Source organism: Synchiropus splendidus, chromosome 4 (genome assembly GCF_027744825.2).
Source record: "Synchiropus splendidus isolate RoL2022-P1 chromosome 4, RoL_Sspl_1.0, whole genome shotgun sequence".
Classification (NCBI taxonomy): Eukaryota; Metazoa; Chordata; class Actinopteri; order Syngnathiformes; family Callionymidae; genus Synchiropus; species Synchiropus splendidus.
In genome coordinates, this window is record NC_071337.1 from 32,035,701 (window position 1) to 32,060,859 (window position 25,159).

General features: G+C 42.8%; 1 protein-coding gene across 1 annotated transcript; it reads right to left on the bottom strand.

Annotated features, from left to right (window-relative positions):
• Positions 1-1,311: 1,311 nt before the first annotated feature.
• On the bottom strand, positions 1,312-25,122 carry LOC128757020 (retinoic acid receptor beta-like). Its single transcript, XM_053861992.1, has 8 exons — positions 24,828-25,122; positions 20,457-20,605; positions 12,840-12,981; positions 12,522-12,682; positions 7,016-7,192; positions 2,816-3,020; positions 2,542-2,700; positions 1,312-1,928 (listed from the first exon to the last, which is right to left on the bottom strand). Exons 1-8 carry the CDS (start codon positions 24,979-24,981, stop codon positions 1,747-1,749), a joined length of 1,329 nt encoding a protein of 442 aa, XP_053717967.1. The 5' UTR covers positions 24,982-25,122; the 3' UTR covers positions 1,312-1,746.
• Between the last annotated feature and the right edge of the window lie 37 nt (positions 25,123-25,159).

The window sequence follows — 25,159 nt, forward strand, 5'->3', positions numbered from 1 at the left end:
CCGTCTAATCTGGTGCGCGTTGGAACTATGCACACTTCACAGTAGCTGATCCATGAAGTCACAGTGTCTGTATACTCATCCAGATTATTGGTTGCAGCCCTGAACACCTCCCAGTCTGTGGTCTCCATAAAAGCCTGCAGCTCCTCTTTAGCTTCACTTGTCCAGATCCTCATGCTCCTCACAACAGGCTTTGCCAGCTTCAGCTTCTGCTTGTATGTGGGAACAAGATGAACCATCAAGTGGTCAGAGAGTCCCAGTGCAGCTCGAGGGAGGGCCTTATAAGTGTTGTGCAGTGATCCAGCACGCTCTGCTCTCTGGAGGGACATTTTACCACCTGCTTGTACCTGGGAAGCTCCTCACTCAGATTCGCCTTGTTGAAGTCACCAAGCACAATCACAGGAGAGTCTGGGAAAGTTCGCTCCACATGCAGAATCTGATTCGCGAGGACATTTTGAGCATCACGTACATCCGCACTGGGCAGGATATATACAGCAGCCAGAATGAATGAAGTGAAGTAACGCGGGGAGTAAAATGGCTTAGAGTTCACTATGAGACATTCCAGAGAGGGAGAGCAGTGCTGAAAAATCACCGTCCCGTCCGTACACCAGCGATCGTTGATGTAGAAACACACTCCTCCTCCTTTGGTTTTACCAGTGAGCTCCGGAACCCAGTGAAGCTGGAATCCCTCCAGATGAAGCACATTATCCGGGATGAAACACAAAACACAAGAGGAGGAAACTTTCCTGTTTCTTCTCAACATCAGCGAAAACGAATGACTCCCTCTCCTCCTCAGTCTCTTTCATCCAGACAAAAAGTGGACTAACTCCGAAACTGACACAAAAATACAGGTAGTAAGTCAGATGGAGTCATAGCCCTGATATTCATCAACTGATCTTGTGTAAGAACACGCAGATGCACCACCAAAACATAAAAACAAACCAGCAAAATAATGCGCAAGATAAATCCAGGCCTTTGGAGCATCATGGTCTGATACTACTGTTACTCAATACAGGAGACACTGGAGTCGGCAAGTCGTTTAGTTCAGAGACACCAGTGCTGCTGAGGTGGGAATGTTGGGGACCTCAACTCATGTTTTCCTTTTTTTGCATTTATGACGAAACCATGTTGATTGGGTGGTGAACACATGCACTGCTCGCAGATGTTTTTGGTTTGTCATCAGTATTATTGTTTACCTTGCATATACCTGTACACATTCAACATTCCAGAAGTAGGTCACACAATCATCCATTGAAGAGGTACATGAAGATGCAGTACGGATTGGTTGTGTAGACTTGGTGACACATTCATATCTCAGCTTAAACGTTCAGTTTTATTTAAGTGTCTACCATTAATGGAGGACTAAACATTAGTCAGAGGAATGATTCAGACCATGAAAGAGCATCATGAAAGTCATCAGAGAAGAAACAACGTGACTTCTTCCTTCGCCGGATGGGAGCAGAGAGAGATCATGCTATACACAACAGCCACGAGGACTGTAGAGCCCTAAACCCTCGCACGGATGCCAATGGGCCAACAACAGAATTATTATTATTATTTTCACATGAGAGGACAAAAACCATCTTAAAGGAGAAACAGATTGAGAGCAAGTACTCGAGGAATCAAAGTATGACCAAGCTGCAGAACCAGATTGTCAATGGCCTGGCCATTCTCTTTGTGTGCAAATTCCTTCTTAAAGTGACAAGGGATCACCAGAAGTCCTTAAGGTCCCACCACCAGCCTGCCCCCTCATCTGTGAACTTTGTCAACACCGTGCGGGAGATGTTCTTGCATCCGAGACTGTCCCGCAGGGGGACTGCTGCTGACTGGCCCCGGGCCCTCGTGGCCCTCTGAATTTTCCAGCATCTCCTGAATGAGAGGTGGCATGCAGCCAGGGATTTCCATCTTCAGAGAGATGACTCGCTCTACTCCTGCAAGACGAAAACAGTGTCAAATTGTTAACATGCCTGGCTGTATTCGTGTCAGTGTATTGGCAGAAACATTTATGCTAGGGATTTACGCCACTGACAGTGGTACTAGCACTATCTTCAGTACTTGTACTCATCGAATGGCCAGCAATACCATGAAACCAGTTCCATTTCACACTGATTTATGACAATTTCGTTAAATTTTTGTTTGTACTTCAGTGAAACTTGTGACTGTCACCCATGTACAGGAAAAACATACTGAGGAATGTTGTTCAAATAACAATATATGTGGAAAAAAGACCATTACACATAAACTGATACCGTGTACTACCATTACACATAAAGTTACTTTATGTGTAATGGTAGTACACGGTATCAGTGAGTACTCAAATACAAGTACCCAAACACTACTCACATTATGCTATAGTAGAAGCATGCGCACAAATGTTTTCTGGTGAGTCCATCAAGCGTGTAAAAACAGTCGAGTAATGGAAACCAGTCTGGATTCAGTGATTGGTCAAAACCTCATCATGCCAGTTGTGAAACATTAAACTGCTGTGTTTTGTGGATGAAATAGGTGGAGTAATGCACCAAATCTGCGACTGTTGTCCTTCACCTTTAGCACTGATGCTGCGCAAGTCTGTGATCTTCATCAGAGTCTTGGGGAACATCTGAGGTTTGCTGGGCCGACGCTTCCGCACATAGATTTTCAGAGCCTCTAGGAGCGGCTCCTGCAGCTGGTCCACTCTGGACGGTTCTTTAAGGTCCTGGCGATCTAATGAACACACAATACACAGACACACACAAACATGCGGCAAAGAGACTCAATGAGAGGAATCCGATTAAAAACTCAACTCCCGCTTACAGGTCCTGACAGTGATGGCGCTCACCTCCAGAGATCAGACAGATGGCACTCAGGAGGCCAGTCTCAGTGGCGTCCATGTCAATGGGGAGCAGCTGATTGGCAAAAGTGAACACCAAGTCGGTTAATGGTCCAAATCCAGCGTTGTGCATCTGCGTGCGGTTGAGAGTCAGTCCGTCAGAAAAGGTCATGGTGTCTTGGTCCGGAGTATACCTGGTACAGATTCGCAGAATCTGCAAAATAATACCCAGATTATTTGACTGTTGCTCTTAAACTGTACAAATCCAGACACTTTTGATTCAGACAAACCAATTTCTGGAGGTCACATTCAAGATCACGAGATTTGAGCCTGACCAAATACACGCCTCATTCTTCAAGAGCAACACTGTTTTTTTGTACTCAGAGAGCTTTGAACTAACATACAATCAAATGACATCATTTGGAATCTCAGTCAGCACACATTTTTGTTAGTGCCTTGATTAAAAAAAAAACTCTATTCAGGTCTCAAACTTTGAGCAGGCAGTATGACAACCGGCTGCATGTCAAAGTCAGTACATCACCTCAGAGCAGGCGTTACGAGAGTCTAGACACTCGAACTCATTGTGCAAAACACATCAAATACTGTATGTTCACATGAAGTATTCACCCTCACATAGAGATGCGCTTCATGAAGCAGTGTCCTAAATTTCAAAGCCCATGGCACTCCCTGGTCTGCAATCTTTGCATGTGAACACCCTGCAACAAAACCTCACATTTCTAAAGGCAGCCCCACATGTTGAGCTTCAAAATGAGGACGCTGTTATGTGAGCCCATCACTACCCTCACATCACCCAAATAGAACGAAAAACACAAATCTGTGAAAACGCAGTTTCAAGATGAAACATAGATCTGTCATTGGGCGAGAGGCGGGAATACACCCCAGACTGGTCACGAGTCCATTGCAGGGCACACACACACATACACACCCCATTCACACAGACACACACAAACCTAATGAGCATGTATTTTGGAGGAAATCAGAGAAAACCCATAAAGATAAATCAATCCCACAGACATATTTTTGTGAGGACCTCTCATTGCCATAGTGCTTTCTCCAAGGTGCCTGGTCCAGACACACCAGTATGGCAGGACGTGCCCACGCACAGACACAGATACACGCACACATACGCAGGTGTGTTTTCATGGTTTGGACACACATCACACTCTCACACAACTGTAGAAAGACCTTCGCTATCGTAAGTTACTCAAAAAAAAAAAAAAAAAAAAAAAAACACTGCACATCTCATGCTAAAAAAAAAGACAATAAAAGACAATATCATTATTCCGACTTACAAGCGCTAAAAACAAATTCAAAAAAAGATTCTGAGTCAAACTCACTCTGTGTCTCGTGGCTCTGCAGCGCTGCATGCCTAAGAGGGTATATGAAAACTACCAATACATTCTGTACTAGGTTGAACAGTGTGTTGTGACATCACAAATTTACAGAGCTCAGTGTTCTAGAAAGGAAATGGTGACTTGACACTGTAAGTCACATGGGGTCCTGCAGGGGAACAGTGGGAATGCCATAGTAGTGAGACTTCATGAAACAGTAACACTGAGCTCAGTATTGTTCACCACTTCAAACATTGTTGCCTAAAACTAGTATCCTCAGCAGAAGCCGTGGTATTGATGAAATAGGGTTTGTTCCACATGTCATGCGGACACAGCCATTGACTGCGGCGTATATATCACACCCTAATGCTATAAATAAACTTCTCCACTGTTCAGGTGATGATTGGGTTCCAAATATGCCAGCAGGGTGTGTGTGTGACATGTGCAGGTGTGTTTATGTGTTGATGCGTGTGTGTGTGTGTGTGTGTGCACCTAATGAAGGGACGTCTGCTGCCGGAGCCTCGGGCTGCCTTTGAAGCCATTTGAGCGGGTTATCTCTGACAGTGACTGGCAGACGTGTTTGCAACATGAAACAGAATAAAACATGGTCCTCGCAGCAGCTCAGACTGACCGTCCAGGCCCGTGCCAACACACACAGTGGTGTTTGATCTATCCCTTAACACACACCTCTTTCAGCTCTTTACAATAATTTGCCCTTCCCAACAGAAGTGTGTCAGAGTGAGGATGTTGACAGCTGCCAAGAGCTGCAATGTCATTGGAGCTTTCAACTTTTCACCCTTCTGTCGCAGGAAGTTTACTTTGTCACATCTGACCAGTGGCAGTCTTGGCAGCAACTGGAAAGATAATGAGGGAGAGACATGTTTTGACTATCTTGGGAGTCAGAAATGTAGGCTAATGCTAAGACTAGCGCGTCAAAAGATTCGGGGAAAGCTCGGGTGCTGATGATATCATGGCTTTAGATGTTTCAGATATGTTCATCTGAGCTGGAGGCACATCTGATATATAATGCTGTACAGTAGGAAAGTATCTTTCAGTCTTGATAAAATGATTGTTGTATCAAGAGGTGGAATGATTGACTCGTAACTTCCTGTAACGAATCTGAGACGGCGCTTGTTTCAAGTAGCAGGTTCAGTACGATCCCTTAGGTTTGTCTACCCTTGATGAGGCTTGGAGGATGAAGTTTTAACTCCCGGCAGACACTTAAACTGCTGAACGCAGTGAACACTGCATGAAAATACCTGGCAACATGAAGCAGTGCGCACACAGCCTCATTTGAATATGCATATCACATGTACACTGGCCAAGCAGCCTCCAGTTCTCGACCAGAAACTCCAAATAGATGGGAGAAAAATAGTTTAACAACATGACATTACTCACTAAAACATGCCGATGTCACTTGACACACTTGTCACCTGACTGTAACGCATGATCATTTCTGCGGCTATGAATGACGCAGCTCTCTATGCCGAGTCAACGGATCGCAGTTCTTTTTCATATACGTGAGGTGAGGACAGCGTTTGTGTTTTACACCGTTCAGTAATGTGACTGGTGTGATCATGCACTATGAGTGTTCCAGAGAAGCACATGCACAATGTTGTTGACACTTGGCAGACGAAGACGTATGCTTCATTTTGCCAATACTCAAAGCTATGAAACAAATGTGGGCAATCAACAATATCCGTCATGTGACAGCACTTTTACCATAACTTATGAGCAGCACTCGCTCTGGTAATAAGAGGAAAACTCGAGTTGAAGTTCATCTGTGTTAAGGTGTCTCCGGTGTGCACTCACAATCGCCACTAACTGGATCACCAGCTATTAAAACCTGTCTGCGCCAGCTCAAAAGTTGCTTTGAAGCCCCTGGATGGTTCCATGCTCACTTCAAGTTTGATACACATGGACTTGGGAGCGGAAAAGGTTTTTGTACGTGTGCACTTTGGAGGCACCTGGATAGTTTAAAAGGTTGTGATTGCACAAAGAGATGGCATGAATGATTTCTGCAACCCACAGTGTCAATGATTCTTCATAGCCGAGTTGAAACAGGGGTCTGATGTTACAAGCTGATGGGTATTATTACCAGCGGGCTCCCCAGTACCCCGTGGGCACTCACACACAAACACACCGACACACGGACACTCCAACTGAATCATCAGGAACAAACAAGGGTCTTGCTCATACATCAGATGTTGGATTGAACTGACTTGACAACCTCTCAATGACAGGAGGATCTGGCTACCATCAGAGCAATGTCTCCACCGGTGTTTTGCCAGCAATATGGTCACCCTCACTGCCTATAAAGTGTGTCCCTATAATGTGGCCAAAGGGGTTTGAGGGCCCTATTGTGGTCCCCTCCAGAGTACATCTCAGGGGTGTGTCAGCCGAGTAGACATGCTTGGCGTCCTGCCCTCTGTTTTTCTGTCCCATGAGGTCAGGTAGGACAGCAGCAACCCTGCTCCTCTTGCAACTAGGGTCCCCAAGAGGCCCTCCTGGGGTGACTGTTATGGGCCAACTGGGAGAATATTCAGCCCTCTGGCCATGGCTTTAACCAATAGCAAAGCATGTCAGAGGGCAGAGCACGTAAATAATAGCTTAGTTGTTTATTTGGAGATTTGGGGGTTTACATAGAATTATGCTGAAAACCCACATCAGTAGGGATACAAAATGACACACAATGCAATCTTTCATCAACCTCCCAAATTATACTGATCTTTTTGGTCTATTTCATCTGAAATAATGCATTAGTCTGTCTTAAAAAAAAACTAGTCCTTCTCTGATTAAGAAAGTCAGTCTTCCCTCCTGATCACAAGTCAGTAGGAATGAAATTGAAAATACCCACCAGGATGTCCAGGCAAGCTGCCTTTAGTAGGGTGATCTGGTCAGCCATGGTCAGTCCAGTGAAACCAGGCACTTGTTTGGCAAACTCCACAATCTTGATAATGCACTTTGTTGCCAGCTCACTGAACTTATCCCACAGCCCCAAGTCCAACCTGATGCGATGGTCCGAACTTGAATTCTAAAACAACAACAGCAAAAAAAAAAAAACATTTTTACCATTTTTTTTTCCTGTTAGTCTTTTTCTGTTTGTACACCTACCGACACAGGCGGAATTAATGTAATTATTCATGTAATTACTGTAATTACAACCTTTTTACATAATCAAAGTGAGTCTGACCCGGAGAAAAATATGTGGATTAAACACATTACCTCCATTCTCCCATTTTGAAGACGCATTTACAAGGAAATGAAGATGTAGTTCTGCAGTTGGACACGTCAACCATTTAGTCCAGTTCCTCTGGCTATGCCATACATGCCGCTAAGTCCCATGGGAGAAAAATGATAGGCTTGGTGAGCCAAGAGCTATCTGATTTTCCTGCTGTTAAATAGGACTTTGTTGCCTGACTGACTTTCCTGACTCTGCCTCCAGTTCAGCGCAACTCCTTATTAGATCAAGCCTTGTGGCACAGACGTGTCGGCTTTGCATCAGATCAGAGATGTAATGCTTGATTTAGGCTGGTAAGTTCAACACACTCGCAGCGTTGCACGTAGGTGAAATGATCTCCAATTGACTTGAGAGCGATTTGTCTGCCATCACAGCCAGATACTCGGGAGACGCAGAACTGACCCTGTCTCACTCACTGTTAACCATATTCGACACAAAAGCGTATTTTATTGATTTAGGTGACAGACTACAGTAGTACAGAGGGCATAAACACGGCTGTCTCCTCCACCCCTCACGATCTAAGTTTGTTTTCCAGTGACATCATTTGCACATTCTCCTGTCCACAATGTCAAAAGAACGCGGTCAGGACAGCGTAAGTCAGCTTGCTAAGTGCAAGTGAGCAGTTATACGAGTTTAACAGTGCAGCCACAAGCTCCTGTTTCATGCGGAATTCTCCCTCCAGGTGTGATTATAAGCGGTCGCTTGGAAGTGTTGGCCAGACGATGGACCAAGTCGGCACACAACTACAAAGCGGACAATCACATTCAAAACTCATCACATGGCCCTTTCTTACTTCTCTTTGGGGTTTCATTCTATTTGAAAATAGATCTGGACACTAAAAACAGTTCTGCTCCGGGATGAAATAGACCCTGACATACCAGCTGGAGACGAGCAACACTAGCTACCCCTCGGCTCACCTCTTCTCCATGCATCAGCGCCCCGCCATTCAGCCAAGACTGTCATGCTCTAAAGAAGTTGGCACCTTCATGTTTTAGCCGTTAATTGATTTTAAACCACAGTTGACAAACAGGCAGGTAATTATATAATGATTTGGCTGGGTCTCCAGAGTTCATTAGTTTAAGGTCTCAAAACAGAAGTCTAAATTTTGACCAAACACCTGACGGGGCATAAATATAAATTATTTATTCATATACAACTGCAATGCAAATGGCTTGTGCTCCACAAGTACTCAAACACTGAATTACTTCTTCAAGCACTTAATGCAGGGGTCCGGCACCTTTTTGAAACCCACATGTTTGATACTTTTTCTCAGGTGGATTGCACAAGTTGATGTCTATATCTTGTGATACTGAATGGTTCTGTGAAATGGGGACTACAGTGCAGCATATCCAGCCAATACTATCATCAACAATATAATTTGCCAGAGCAGCATTAGTCCCATCACTCTCAATAATAAACTCAGTTAGGATGACCGAAACAGTTCCCATGATGCTTTGCTGTCCAATCAACCAATTGCTACAACATGGTTCCGCCTTCTACAGTGAGTCAGTTCAGCATGTTACTGCTGATCTGGTCGGCCTGCCGAATCACGGGTTAGTGTGAGTTCTACCAACTGACGTTTACTGGATAACTACATATAACTACATACTACATAACATAACTACATATATACAAAGTGTTCACTTTGATGTTTGTCTTGTGTGCAAGTGGGCAGAAGAAAAAAAGGGGCAGAAGTGCTCACTTGTTAAATCTTGGTGAAAAAGATGTAAGGAGAAATGTTTCCCAAACACACAATGTGTTGAGCATGTCAAATATAATGCAGGAGCTTGAAGTGATTATTGATTCAGTAATGCTGGATTAACAAAAAAAAACTAGAATTTCAGATAAAAACATACAATTTACACATTTAAATGTTAAATGTAGACTACTTTAATCATACTAAAAAAAAACTCATTCACATGCGCTTACCAGTATATGTCATTTGGTACTGTAGAACTGCGTACCTGTGCGTTACTAACTTCCGGTTCCAGCACTGGACTTTCTGAACCACATCGGGCAGAGCATCATGGGAAGTCACCGTTTACTGTTGGGGGTGGTGGCACCTCATGTGCTACATTCTTTACTAAAGTGGCTTATCAGGGTGGCTAAATTATAATATAGTTGTGGAAGCAGTGGTTAGTTGTCACAAAGTCTCAATTTCTGATGTCAGAGAGAACCAAAAAAAACAGACTCCGTCCTTCAAAGAGCCACATCTGTCACGCAAAGCTTTAGGTTTGCTACCCCTGATTTTATGGATAAAAATAGACAAAAAGAATGGAGAAAGCAGAATGACAACCTGCAGGTCCACTTTTACCGAGGTTTTACCAGCAAAAAAAAAGTAATGATAATTTAAAATGGACACCGAGCCGAACAGCAGACTGCAATCTGTTTACTACCACCTCAAGCTGGGCGTGTCAGTGATGCGGAAGAAGAATGCTGCCGTAATGTTCAAGCTTTTGTTCTGCATCCCACATATGCCATTATAAGAAGGCTACACTCATGTCCCACAATGCAGAATAGATTAGGTGACGAGTGACCGGTACTTTCCATATTGAATGGGCTATTGGACTCTTCCAAACACATAAAGAACAGACATTCAGAGCAATATGATGTTCATGGTCTTCTGTGATAACTGTGTGCAGACCTCTAGCATTCTGGCATTTATGCTAAATTGAGAAGCTTGAATGGGAAACTGGCACATCACTCCTCACAACTGTCTTCCACCAGCCCCCACGGCCGGGTGGAGGGTAGACCAAAGGACAGCAACACCAATAACTTATATTCCCCGTGAATGCACAGAGACATGGTCACGGCCAAATGTTTCCCAGCAGGACACATCGTTATGGTCACAGTCTCTGTCAGTCATTTCTGCTGTGCTGAATCAATCATTCCGCCATTGAACAAACCGTTCATTGGCTCTGATCAGTTCTACACTCTAAAGCCGGTACTGAACGTGCAAAACACGCTCCAGCATCACTCCACTGCTTCATCAGCTAGGCCTGCACGTGCTAGTTTTTTCTTGAACGGCTGGTCCTACTTCAGATGGTGAGGTTTCTGAGACCTCAGTGCACTGCAACGACTAGCTGACCATTACTATCCATCCACTATTAAATTAGTCACAGGCCCCACACTGCAAGGGAAATGATAGATGCTCCAGGACCATTGCCACCCGAAACATCCTAAGTATGTAACATTTCTCCAATATAGCCACTGTAAAGGAGGACAAGGACTTCAATGCTTGGTTAGAACTGACATGGTGCATCACTAAAAATGCAGGTGCAGGCAGAAGTTTTAGTCTTCTAAGATTTATTTATTTGCATGAAGTGAACAGGAGGTCTTTGGTTAAGCTTTTCTGGCCTAAGAAATACACGCAATCAACGATCATCCTTATCCACACTGATGTGGTTAAACTGATCACGATGAACACATTATCAGTTGAACACGATCAATGTACAATTGAAGTAAATGAACCAAACTCCTTCATTACCATAGTAAAGAAACTGTTAAACAAGACAATTGAAAACCACCTATAATTGCATGCACAACATGAAGGTGTGAGTAAACAACGGCCAAATGGAGTTGTCATTCTCGCCACAGTCCACCAGAACTCTGTCCATATACTCGGGTGCAGGTTCAGGGTTTAGTGGAGTGTGGCGAAGTTACAGTGGCTGCTTGAATATATCACGTCTCTCTGCAAGATTCACGGAGAAATTGAGGAACACCCTCAGCAGCGAGGCCCATCAGGATGTTTAGCAGAAACAGACATAAACTAGAATACAAGCATTTACTGATAATACACGGTGCTGGATCTGCGTAGCTCCTGCTGCTAATTAAATAGAGCTGTTCAACAGCACCGTAAAGAGTAACAAAAGTTAAAGAATAATCACTTTTATGATTAATTTTAATGCACATTTTTACTTCAGACTAATTGTTATCTTTTGTATGATAAATAATAATAATAATTTAATATTGTTATTCATATAACCTTTCCAGCAGATGCTGTAACATGTCCAGTCCTCATGACGAAATAATATTGTTTTCTCCTCGTGTTGAAGTTGACTGTGAGAGCCTATTTATGAGGATCAGACAGTTTGTGTGTCTGAGTAGTCCCCGTGTAGCTATACTCATGGGGACAACTTGTGGGGACCTTATAGATTTGTGGGGGGCCAGCAGGATTAAGACAGGACAAAATAACTGAGTAATTATAATTGAATATAAGTTTGGTTAAGAATTCTGGTGAAGGTGAGCCATGTGTTTTGGATAGTTAGGTTTAGGGTGAGAGGCTGGACAGAGCATTATGGCAATGTGCGGTCCCCACAAAGATGGTGTGACAAATCTGTCTGTGTGTGTCTGTGTCTGTGGGCTTGTTCATCCTACTTTGTGGGGACCCACAAGGTTAAGCCTCAGTTTGAGGATGGAGCCTTCAAAATAACTGGGTTATTATAATTAGGTTTAAGTTTGTGTGTGTGTTGCATGGTGCTTTCAGTATGTGTACTGTATACAGTAAGTCACTGGAAAGTTATGAGATTAAGAGATGGGATAGAAATAATTTACAACAGATTGGACCTCCTCTGCTCACAGGAGGTTTTGATTCCTTCTGGAAGCAGAGAATGGATGAGCAATGATCCTCAGGTGGCTTCTGCCCTACAACAATGTATGTATTTTCCTGTGACCGAGAAATCAGAAGACACTAGAGACAGATCATCTGACTTATAGAATCAGTGAGTCCTACACATCTAAGCAAGTTAATGCATCACATTCCCATGAGCAACACAGGCAGAAAAGTGCGTTCTGACTCATTCTATTATATGTTCTCTGCAACATAAACGTGCCCTTAGTCTACAACACAACTCCTACGATTGAATTAATACAGAAGATGTTATATTGCATCTCACAATCATTATGTCTGTTTTTGCCCAAATTAGCAGTGATTGATAAATGGAAAAAAAGTCTAACCCCAGTGTGTTTGTTGAATATTCATGATCTTTTAGTCACCTGACTGGAGGAGCAAAAGACGTGTATGTGTGTATGTGTGTGTGTGTGTGTGTGTGTGTGTGTGTGTGTGTGTGTGTGTGTGTGTGTGTGTGTGTGTGTGTGTGTGAGAGAGAGAAGTTGGACTCACTGTGGTATATTTGCCAAGCTGACAGAGGGAAGGGAAGGTCTCTTGCTGAGCCTTTCGGATTTTTTCAATAATGGTCTCCAGCTCAGCTGTCAGCTCATAGTGTTCCACAAGTTCAGGGTCGGAGCCTTTCATCTTCTTCCGGTTGCGGTCATTTCGAACAGCTGAAGAAAAAGAAGATTTAGGATTTAAATCTCATGGCAGCTTGAGGGGAAATATAACTTGCAAATACATGACTGTTTATGATTTCCACCGGACCAAACTAGAGTTTCATTCTGAGATGGAGAAAATGTTAAGGAGAACAGGAGCTACATAACCTACATTCTTTGGACATTCCCACTGCAAAACATTTTTGTAGTCGGCAGTGTTGACACCGGTTCCTGGTGATTTTGTCAATGATGCAATTCTTGTCTCGATGACATGTGTACACCATGTTCTTTTGGATGCTTCGGCGAAAAAAACCCTGTGTGGACAGAGAGAATGATTCTTCAAAACAAGTTTTCATGATCACTGAAGGCAACCGGAGGCTCTTTGGTGTGTGATGAGTAGACCAACGCAGCACAAACAATCTTGTTTAAAATAGTTTAGTGCTTCCTCTGCCTTCATTTATGTCCTTGCTGTGTCCGCACTGTCCTCTTCATGTCCTCCATTATCTCATCCATGAAGGTCAATTGTCGACTTCCTCTTTTTCATCCATTTCTAACTTTGTCTCCAAACGGCTACATGGCACTGCGGGCATCTCCAACCCTTGTAACTCTGTCTCATGTCTTGGTGTCAGTGTCAAGCCAGAGGTTTCATAGGGACTGTGTAGACCTGGTCTATTTCCATTCATACAACACTATGTTCTGAGCCAGCTGACGCAAGGACATTATTTGAACATGGTTCTGGAATCTGTCTCTTCTTTTTTTCTGGTGTAGCTGCAGACTGAATCTGGATCAAATGCAGACAGAAAAAATATGTTTTCATTGTTTTTTTTTTTTTTTTTTAACCTTTTGGCTGATGTGACAGCTTCCCTGAATGTTTGCTCTTTTGAATACTGTCACACAGCATGCTGTCTTTGGCTCTCTCTGCTGCAATGACTCACTGGATTTACATTCAGAGTTGTTTTACAACTTATCCACATTGCTAGTCTGATATTTGTACATGGTTTACTAGTCCTCATTTTTAATTTCAGGATGGTTCATCTGGACAAGCAAATTAAACAGGTCTACCAGTTGGTTCATTTGTTAATTACTTTATACTATATATTTCAGAAAAAATGAAAAATGTAAATTTGTTCAAGTGAAGTACAAGCATGGAACATCCCCAAATGAGCTTGCTGCTTTTTAAGTTTGTAGGCCTGCATCACATATGTTATGTATAAACTAATACACACTCTTAGATAAAGAAAATGCTTTATTATGGAGTTGGTAATAGAAGGTGATCATTAATACATTTCAATTCCGATGCGACTGAACTAGCTTCAACAAGTTCATGATAATCACAAGACAAAAACCCAGGAATACCTACATGAACGAGACAGAATTTCAGCCACAGCTAAAGCTTTAGCTAAAGATAAATAAATGTTTAAAGTGGTCTGGGAAGTGTATTTTTATGTATTGACACATATTGCCAGAGGCATCAGTATTGTATACAATATTATTTGCCTCACCAGCCTTCAACATCACTGATTACGTGTGTGTGAACTGCACACAGTTCAACTTAGTCTCTCCATTTGTTTACGAGGACAGACCTCATAACCAAAATACTGTCTTCCATTACCATTGTTGTATACAAGTTAGGTTGTCAGGGGTGGATGTAGTCAGGATCTTCTGCTCAAATTAATACGTGTGGCTGTGAAACTAGGGATATTATTGAAATGGGACCTAATGTACATGTCAATATCAGGATGAGTCTCTCAGTGAGGACACACAGACAGCATGGAAAGTAACAGCCAGAGACAAACTGAGACGTCAGTCAAGTGGAGGAACGCAGCCACCCTGCCAGCCGTAAGATATACTGCACTGCATAATAAGGTTGCCAAAAGAGGACTAATAACCCAATGAGCTGATGATCAAGATTTTAAAATTCACATCGGCTCAGTAGGTGAATTTCTTTTTCTTTTTCACTGCAGGCAGTATGTTTGAGGCAGGGAAGCTGAGAGCAGCAGGGGTTCAGAGAGAAATGGGTCTCTTTTGTCCATCATGAGCTTTCTGAAATTCTTTTTTCAAAAGGTTATGGTTTCCCGCTTGTCAAACCAGTTCCATCAAACTAATTCCACTGTGTCCCTGCTTCAGGACCCAACAAGTAAAGAAGAGGGGGAGCTTCTCAGCCTTTAGCTTTTGTCATCTTCACAGGCTTAAGATATACCAAATTGCTGAAGGCATCTACTGCAGATGGGACTCCACCAGAAAATGATCGCAACTACATACATACATCTTCAGTTCACCACGTCTTAGTCCCAAGATTGGCCAAGAGATCTAGGCAGCACTTCAGCTGAATTACATTCCATCTGAAACTTTGACAAGGATCATACAGCAGATGACTCATGCAGTAGTTGACATCTTCTTGCAGTATATTTACTGCTTCTGTTCTTTTCAAAACTCAACCACGGTTATAGCCTATTGTTATGTTTCTCCACAACATTCACGTTAATGGTGTAAAACTATTGATGAATTAAATACTCTGATATTTGTTTCTGCAATAATGTATAGACAGTTCAATATTCAATATTTAAAAAAGCTTGATATGTTAGACGAGATCTTGCATTTGTGTTGATTCATCAGCTTCTCTAACAACCAGTGCAATGGACAAATCTCAAGCAGTAAGACTGGCCATTGTGTGATATAAAAGGTAACAAAGATTCCTAATGTTTGCAAGATGTACCAAGCCAACATCACATACTTTGGAACAAGTCCTTTATCAAACGTGCCTCCCACGTCATTGGTGCAAACAAAACAGCACATCAAGTCTAAGGTTTAACTTACAAACACAATTTACAATTTTCGTCACGAGCCACCCTGGTGAGCTACTTCCTGCTCTCACTAGTGTCTTCCCTCTCTGCCGTAGGCTCGGATGCGTTCCTCACTGGCACAACCAAGACTCCAGACATCTACTCCCGCTCTCCGTTCTTAAATGCCGATCAGGTTTTTGGCTGTGGAATGAGCAGCTGTGTTTCTGGACTTCTTTGGATTATTGCCAGCAGCTGTACCTTCTGGTTGTGACAGCTTCATCCTCTGTTCAAGACCCTGTATTCATGCCGGGTTCCTTTCAGGAGCCGTTCATCCCCCCACCTCTGCAGTATTCTGGAGATGTGGGACAACGCGCCTAGTTTCTGCTCCAATGTAGCCAGGTTTTACAGGTTTACTGACAGCGAGTGACTGGGCAACTTCATCATGGAAGTCCAATCTGGTTGGAACAAATTTGCATTGAAAAATTTCCTTTCTGTTGCTGCCGTGAATGATGATTCATGATCAACCCGGCATAAACCTGAAACCTTGAAAGAACCGATCAAACTCTCCATACGCAATGATAACCGACTTAGTCGCAGGGTTGCGGCTCCTCCAGAAGGGCCCCACTCTGCTTTTCAGAGCTCAACCTTAACCCTCCTCCAGACACACTTGAACCCACGCAAGTTGGCAGAACTCATCACTTTGCTGAAGATAGGTGTCATCGCCTCACTGGTGGTTTCAGTCTGTATTGTGGTCATGAGGGTCACGTGATCTCACAGTGCCCGCTCCGTTTGAGGTATCCTTGGCCCTCCTCCAGAACCTTGGTGTGTCACACTAGCTCCCATGCCAACCCTTCTCGCATTGAAGTGCCTGTCATGATTACCATCACTTGCAAATCCACCTCAATGCAGGTCTTGGTTAACAGCAGGGCAAGAGCTTCAGTGACAAAGGTTTCGCAAATGAATTGTCCATCTCTCGTCTCTCTCTCCTCATCTGGTGAACCATGGCTGACCGATGTGAGCACCTCTGTCACTCACGGTCTCTGGTAACCACAAAGAAACTGTCCAGTTTTTAAGTACCGGTATTTCTTCAACCTCTTCCCCGGTCGCATTTGGTCTGCCCTAAAATGTTACAACCCGCAGATAGACTGGGATTCCCTTAGCATTTTGTCCAGTCTAACAATTGTCACTCCCACTGTCTCTGCTCTGCTGCAGCCTCTGTCCTCGCCAATATCACGACCTGGCTGGAGTATTTAGTAAGAAGAGCGCGCTGTCGATGCCACTTCACCGCCCCCATGAAAATGCTATCAGCCTGTTCCCAGGTCTTTTCTCCGTGTCAGTCGTGTGTTGACTGTGTCAGTCCCTGAAAGAGAGGCACTCCCGGCATATATTAACAAGTATTTGCTTCCTCCGTGCCCCTTGGTGCTGGGTTGTATATTTTGCTAAGAATAGCAGGTCTCTTAGTCCATGTATTGATTATTGCAGTCTCATTGTGTCAAGAACAAGCTTTCCCTAAACTTCATCAAACTTCTGTTTTTACAAAACTTGACCTTGACCTCATCTCGAGTGACAAGTGAAAGACCACTTTCAAAACTTCATTTGGGCACTCTGTTGCCATTTGGCTTGACCAACGCTTCCGCTGTATTTCAGGCCCAGAATAATGCCATCACCCGCGGCATGCTTCATAAAGTTATGTCTATCTTGATGGTATTCTCATCCTCTGCTGACCTCCTGACATGGTCATCTCATGCGCCAGTGTTTCTTCAAAAACAAGCCTATTTGTTTCGAGTTCATAGTTTCCACGCTTTTATTCTAGGTCAGAGTCCACTTCGCACTGATCGTGCCAGATTGAAGCAAACACCCAACTCACACAAACAATTGCAACTGTTTTGGGGGTTTGTTGAACTTTTATAGGCACTTCATTAAGAATTGTAGAAGTGTCACCTTCGCCTTAACCACACTTACCTATACCAAGCTTCTGTTCTTGAGGACATCGGATGCCGATGCTGCTTTTCTATAGCTCATAACAGTTTTTTTCATCAGCACCCATTCTTGTCCAGAGTCCGGACTCTACGCGGCAGTTGATTGTTAAAGTAACCAGCATCGACACTGTCCTCCCCCAATGCTCTGCCCAGGACCAAGTCCACCCCAGCACATTCTTCTCTCAAAATTGTCTTCAGCCGAGCGGAGCTATGATGTGCATATATAAATGGCCTTTACCCGTTTTGACCGACCACAAGTACATGCTCGATCACAAGTTAGCCAAGCGAAATAATGCCACCTTCTCTGATCAGGCTACCATGCCCAAACCTATGGTCAGTCAGTGAGAGCCAATCATTTGTTTTTTTCGAAACTTTATTTAGACTTTGCATTGTATAGTGTATACATGAATGTATAAAGAAAAAAACACATATTTATTGATTGCACTCAGTTGCACTAGAATAAATAAATAAATAAATTGGACTACAGTGACATTCAAATCAACTGACATGCAACAGAGCTTGCAAATGCAATTGCTCTTTTCAGGGAACCAGGCAGCTCCAGATCTGGAGATGTTGTCCCAAATACTGCTGTGAGTGTGTTGGGCCTGAGAGTTCTTCTTCTCAAGACTGATAAACAGTCAGTCAATCAGTCAAAGACCAGAAGTTGTCCAAGACATGACATGACCAAAATAGGTGACTGTGAGAAACAAAGCCATTGCATCGAGGCCAATGAGGACTGACCAAAGGGTAGAATTTAGCCAATCTACCATTGGAGTAATGACTTCTGTGTCTTCTTCTTCTTCTTTTCCTTTCGGCTTCTCCCTTCAGGGGTCGCCCCAGGGATCATCTTCCTCCATCTCATCCTGTCCTCTGCTTCCCCGTCTCTCAAACCTACAGACCTCACCTGTACAAACTTGTACATGTCCAAACCATCTCAATCTAGCCTCTCTGACTTTGTCTCCTAAACACCTGACATGTGCTGTCCCTCTGATATACCGGTTTGTGATCCTATCCATCCTGCTCACTCCCAGAGAGAACCTCAGCATTTACATCTCTGCTGACTCCAGCTCTGCCTCCTGTCTTTTCCTCAGTGTTTCCAAACCATACAACATTGCTGTCCTGACCACTGTTTTGTACACTTTCCCCACAAGAAGGGGCTCAGAGCCAAGCCTTGGTGCAGTCCCACCTCCACCTTGAACTCCTGTGTTACACCTGCAGCACACCTCACCACCGTCTTACATCTTGCGTACATGTCCTGCACCACTCGAATACACAGTACTTCTCTGCCACGCCAGACTTCCTCATACAATATCACAACTCTTCTCTTGGCACTCTGTCGTATGCTTTCTCCAGGTCCACAAAGACACAATGGAGCTCCTTCTGACCTTCTCTGTACTTCTCCATGAACATCCTCAAAGTCCGAAACCTCCTTCCGTCTTGTTTCTTCTATGTATTTATCTAACTTGTTTAAGTTATGTTTTGGCAACCAAACGGAGAGTGCTTGGAACAGACAATAATTGAAGTATGACCGTTTTTCTTGAATTAGCTCTTCCTGGTAAAGTGTTTGTGCAGATTGTCATTAAAAGGACGTGTTTCATCATTTAATAACCTGGCTATATCATTAATAGGAAAGAGGATGCTTTTATTTAGGTTTTGTTTATATCCAGAAATACTGCCAAAATCCCACAGAAGATCCACTAGTTTTGGAATGGAATTTGTGAGACTATTCATATATATAAGCAGGTCATTTGCATATAACAATGTTTTGTCAATAACATTATTTTTACTTTCTTCCTCTGACCTCCCTAAAAGCAATTGCAAGCAGTCCAACGTAGAGCATGTAGGAGCACAAGGGTCTGTGTACCTGTTGTCGTGTAGTCATGTTACCCTGGTTCTGTACAGATGGATCAAACATCTTGAGGATTCCTTTGTGCAAAGAAAGGCCTCACAAACAAAATAGAATGAAAAAGCATTATTTATTATGCTTTTTCACTTATACATGAACATGACCCTGAACCGAGTGGCAACATTTCAGAAGTTCCCTCGTCCCTGTGGAGGCTGCCCATCATATGCGTGTACATGTCACTACTCACTAGCGCCCCCAACCAAGATCATTTTATAGAGCACTCAGAACAGCTTTGGTAGCGACCAACCCATCATTAGTCCCATCATTAATCCTGAAGGGAGCCACAACAAGGAGGCTGAGGAGACGTAAGTGAGTCTGGAGCCATGGGTTGCAGTTTCAGGAGATGACATGGATTCGGTCATATCCTGTCTATATACTTTAGATCAGTGGTTCTTACCCTGGGTTCGATCGAACCCTAGGGGTTCGGTGAGTCTGTCTCAGAGGTTCGGTGGAGCCTCGGCCGCAGAGGTCCACCCCTCAGTCTAGTCAGCAGTTAGTGGGCACAGTCATTGAAAGCGTCCTGCTCTGAGATTTGTTACAACATATCTTTGTGAGCAATCGTTTTCGAGGATGCTGGACATACAAACTAAGAAAAGGAACAGACTTTGCTGTGAAAATGACATGAGACTGGCACTTTCCAAGGTGAAGCCACGCATATCTGAACTGGTCTCTCAAAGGCAACAGCAGAAGTCACACAGAGGTAAGTTGTTTTGAGTTCATGCACTGTGTTGGTTTTGTTATTTGAACAAGGTGATATTAATGCACAATTCATTTCGTGCACCAGTAAAAAAAATCATATTTTATTTTTTACTAAAGAAGGGTTCGGTGAATGAGCATATGATACTGGTGGGGTTCGGTGCCTCCAACAATGTTAAGAACCACTGCTTTAGATGAATGCTGACCCGACTCATCCATCGCTCGCAGTGAATATCGTTGCGCGCAATGCTGTTGTACTAACTCACTCACAGCGAAAAAGTTGGTCAAATGTGCATCTCACCTTAACATGCTGACGCTGTCAACTGGTAGTCCATGTCTTCACCAGTCTACATTGGCCAGCACACATTTCTTTCACAGGCAGTTCTCAGTTGTTGTTGGGAGATAACTAAGCTGAAGACGCTTACCTTGCAGCCTTCACAAGCACTGACACCATAGTGGTATCCAGACGACTTGTCTTGACAAACGAAGCAAGGCTTGTAAACCCTAGGTGGGGGCGGTGGGGTCAAGGGGCTGGGCACCAGCTCCTCAGAACTGCTGCTGTGTGTTTCTCTGACTGCAACAAAGAAAACATAGGTGTGAACAATAAAGGTAAGATCATTTTTCATTTTTTCTCTTGTAAAAATTGAATTCATTTGAGGAACTGTGAAAAAGTGGGAGATCATACTCCCACTCACACTCATACAACACAAATAAACACAAATGGAAACCATTTCTGGTGATCATCATGAAGCTCACTGAGCAAAGGCCAAGCGCTTGCTGCTTTGTCAACGAAGCAAAAGACAGAAACATCAAGAGATATTTTGAGTTTTTTGATAACTTCTGTCTTAAGTATGTCTACTTAAGAATGTGTATTCTAAGTTTGATTCCTGTGACAAGAGTTTTTCCACCAACGTCCTTCTCCTTAAGTGGATGTTGGAAGTAGAGACTGAATTTCAATGGAGCTGAAATTCCATGTCTCACGTGCCAAGCATTCTCAATGCAACAGCATCTGATAACCTTCGTAATCACAGACACATTTAAGTGGGGGGTGCTACAGCACAGCGCACATCAGGCAGCGAATTCCAGTAAGTTACTGTTGAAATGTGGCAATTTCATGCCAGACATTACATGAGCTTACATGTGGAGGTGATAATTCTGGCACCACGATTCTAGACGGTGACAACCTGAATGCCATTTCCCCCGAAACATACCTTCTAAAAAATGATTTATATTAGATATTTTATATTTTTTTCAAATTGCCTTGGCACACCTGCCACAAGAATTGGTCTGAACCCGACAGTCGTACTGTTGTGACTTTGCCTGCCCAGCTGCCTGTTTCCATGTCCAGATCCAGAACTCTTACTGTTTGCTGTCAAGTCAGAATCAAAACGAGAGCCAGTTTTAGCTATGGGTAATGTGGGCAACCGCCCAGGGCGCAATTTAAAAAATCTTCTGTAAGTGAATGCTTCTGCTATGACAAGAATGAGGAATGTGAGCTGAGGGAGGAAGAGAACATTTGGACACAGACACTACAGTGGCTAGGTGTCCATTAAACTTGAAATTGTGCAAAACCAAAATGGCATCTAACAAAAAAAAAAACAGGTTAAATACAGCAAATAACTTGCACCACAAGTTGTTGGTTTACACATTTCTAGCAAAAAAAAGTGCACCTGAGAAGACTTTTTTTTTTTTAATTACACATCACTCTTGTGGTCATAGGTACAGGTGCATACGTACAGCTTCAGTGAACCACACATTTGATCAGTGTCTTAGGGTGCTTTCACACTAGAGGTTCTGTCTCGAGACAAAGCTCTTTCGTCTCAGAAGTTTGAGATGTGAACACAAGCGAGTCGGGTTTTGGGTTTCGGGTACACAAGCATGAAACAACTCACCAAAGCAAAGCAAGACTGTGGGCTACAGGTGCTTTGGAAGGGGCACCTATGACAAAAAATATTATTCTTGTTGTTGTTGGTTTGGGTTGTCTCTGAAATAATCATCTGTGTGTCTAGTGTGATAAAAAAATATATGTTGCACAAGTCCAAACTCTTGGAGAGCTCGTTTACATGCGACTTTAGAGTGGAATAGCAGCATTTTACCATGAGGCAGTTCAAAATGTCAAAATAAATAACAACCAACCAACAGTCAAACATGTCCTAATATAACGCACCAGCTCTCTGGCAGAAGGGACCTGCTTACCTGTCTGACGCATTAGGTGGGAGGAGCCACTCTGCATGGCTTAAGGAGGTGTGCTTGTGTGCGGTGCAGGTCAGGGATTGATTCTCACGCAAACTCAAATAAATGTCAGTCACCATAATACATTTAAGCCTATGTGATGCCAGAGCATCAAGAACTTGAAATGAAATAATAATAATCATGATGGCAAGTGGCCTATCTCTGCATGTCCCAGAACCCCTCCGAATTCCTCTTCAGTCATAACACGAGCATTACCGTGGGCTTTCACCATTGTTAATCATGTTGATAGCTAATAATAATAATGAACACAAGAGCAGCTTCTGCCTTGGTGTCGCATGTGCAGTGTATACTACTCCACAGCCAATATTGAGAGGAGGACCAACAGCATGTACGGTAATACCCCGTCCACTGCGACACTAGTTCCAGGTATTAGCCAACTGTTTGCTGCATGCAGGTGCACATCCAATTGTTTTGGACTCCGGCTAACATCATTTGGATCTGCAACTCCCACCAGTGTGGACACTGCATGCCCTACAGTTAATGATGTCAGTTCTCTCAAACATATTTAATCTTAATAAATGGATGATCTATTTATAAGACTATTTTACTATACAATCATAGCTCAAGAGGAAACAAGAGCGGTTTTCATCATCAGGCCACTATCTATTGAGGGTGATCTGATTTGGCCAGGCTCCTGCTCTAATACGAGCTATCACTGATGTGTGAGCATGAGGGTGCAAGATAGGAGCCTTCCACGCTGCCTGTCAAAAGTCTGCAATGCTCAGGAACACACTCTTCGTTCACACACAGGTTTCATTAGAGTGACAGTTCGGCAAGGTCAAGAATAGTTTCCAGATCGTTGCCAGGAGGGCCTCCAAATGGGTGACCTTCAAGTTGCTGCCTTGTAGCTGGGTGTGTGTATTTTTAAATCATTCATTAAATGAGCACCATTTCCAAAATGAATTATTAAGGAATTATAGCAAACTAATATCAAGACATATTTGTTTTAAGTATAGCACAAATATGTGTGTGAAATCTCTGTGTAGCAGTCCTTTGATAATTGGGTGAAGTTTTTCTTCCTTCATGTGAAAGCTGCTTTGGTTTAACCGTAAGTATATGTCTTTGGCATATCTGCCAACCTTACATTCAGCCTCAACCCTCAGCCCTCGAACACATCTCTTAGATGTAAGAAGAATGCCATTTCAGTGATTCATGAACCTTAATCAATGTTGATATTACACTAAAGGATTCAAAGTATTGATATTGATATGTATTTCATTTGACTTACTACCATCTTCAAATAAAATCTTTGCATTTAGTCAAATAATCTAATTTCTCCTTTTTGTGTGTTTAGACAGAAGATGTACTACAGTATTTTATATTTTCATATGCCTGTGAAATCATAGGAAGCTTTTGGTGTGTGTATATGTGTGGACACAGTTGAATGGATTCTCTTATGTGTTTTTATGAAAATACATTTCACAATTATTCCATTCATTAATTTGTCTTTGTTTTTAATCTCATTCTGGTTACATTTTTTTTTTGACATTTTATACACATATTAATACATCTGTTGCACCTTAATCATAATGTCTACGATTTGTTGCATTTCCTGAGGCTAATTAAAGCGTCATGAATTGAAGTTTAGAAATGATAAAGATTTACTGTCTATCTACCATTTAAAATAATATATATTTTTTTAAATCAAGTCACATTGTCTAGATCTTTTTTTATTTAAGAGTTTTAATCGTGTATTAATAGTGTAATGTAGTGGTGTATTTTGTTGTTTGTATGTCTTTGCATCTCACTGCGTGCATCATTAGATCAATGTGACAACACAGGTGATCTCTTTCATTTAATGTTACCGTGTGTGGTGTTAGGTCAAGATTCACTATAATCCAACAGTCTGTTCTCATGTAGTAAAGTGTTAATCTCATCAACACTCACCTGACTGAATAACTTTATTTGCACTTTATTAGTGCCAGGTTATACACCTGCCACTGTAACTACAGTTTCTTTCTTTGCAAAAAAATAAAATTAAAATAAATAAATAATAATAAATAAATAAAATAAACAGTCAGAGAAATTTTACAATATAAAACACTGTGGATGCAAAACCATTAATCAAGACATCCACAAATTAGAAATCCTCTCATCAATCTCACCGTGAGAAATTTCGTATCCCAATATTTGGATTATGTGAAGTAGTGAACTTATTGTGGCACATCTCACGTGCACTACAATAAAACATGCACGATAAAATCAGACTTCAAATAAAATGTATTGCCTACGCTCTTTGTAAAAATATTTTATGAAGCACTTAAACAGGTTATTTATTAGATGACAGTAACTGTGTGACCATTCTTAATGAATATAATGAATAACCTTCTGACAGAATCATTAATGACACATTTCGTTTATCAAACGTTGGGACACTTGCGGCAAATGAGCGAAGGGACATGGGCTACCCTCTTCATTCCTATAAATAGTATCATGATTTGTGAGACCGACACTGCCCCTTTAACAGCATGCAAGGTCAAACATGCGGCTCATTTCATCTAATTTCGCACCGAAGAGAACAGAGAAGGAGAAGTTGCACCTACAGTCTGCGCTGCGCCGGCTGTGCCACTCTCGGTGCGCCAGTCTGCTGATGCAGGCTTTCAGAGCTTGGTCCCGGAGCATGCAGGACGGTCCGGACGCGTAGAAGTCCAGAATCTGTCCGGGACCCACCGCCAGCACGTCCATGCAGTCGAACATGCCCGCTGACAAGGATCGACTCCGATTTAGGTGAGCGACTCTCGCTCCTAGGCTTCTGCGCCCGGCGTCATGAGCGAAACCTGTATTCAACGTGAACGTTATTGTCAGCGAGATGCGAAATCCAGCGCGATCTGACGGATGTTTACGTTCCGAAATGGAAGAATAACGAGCAGGAGGC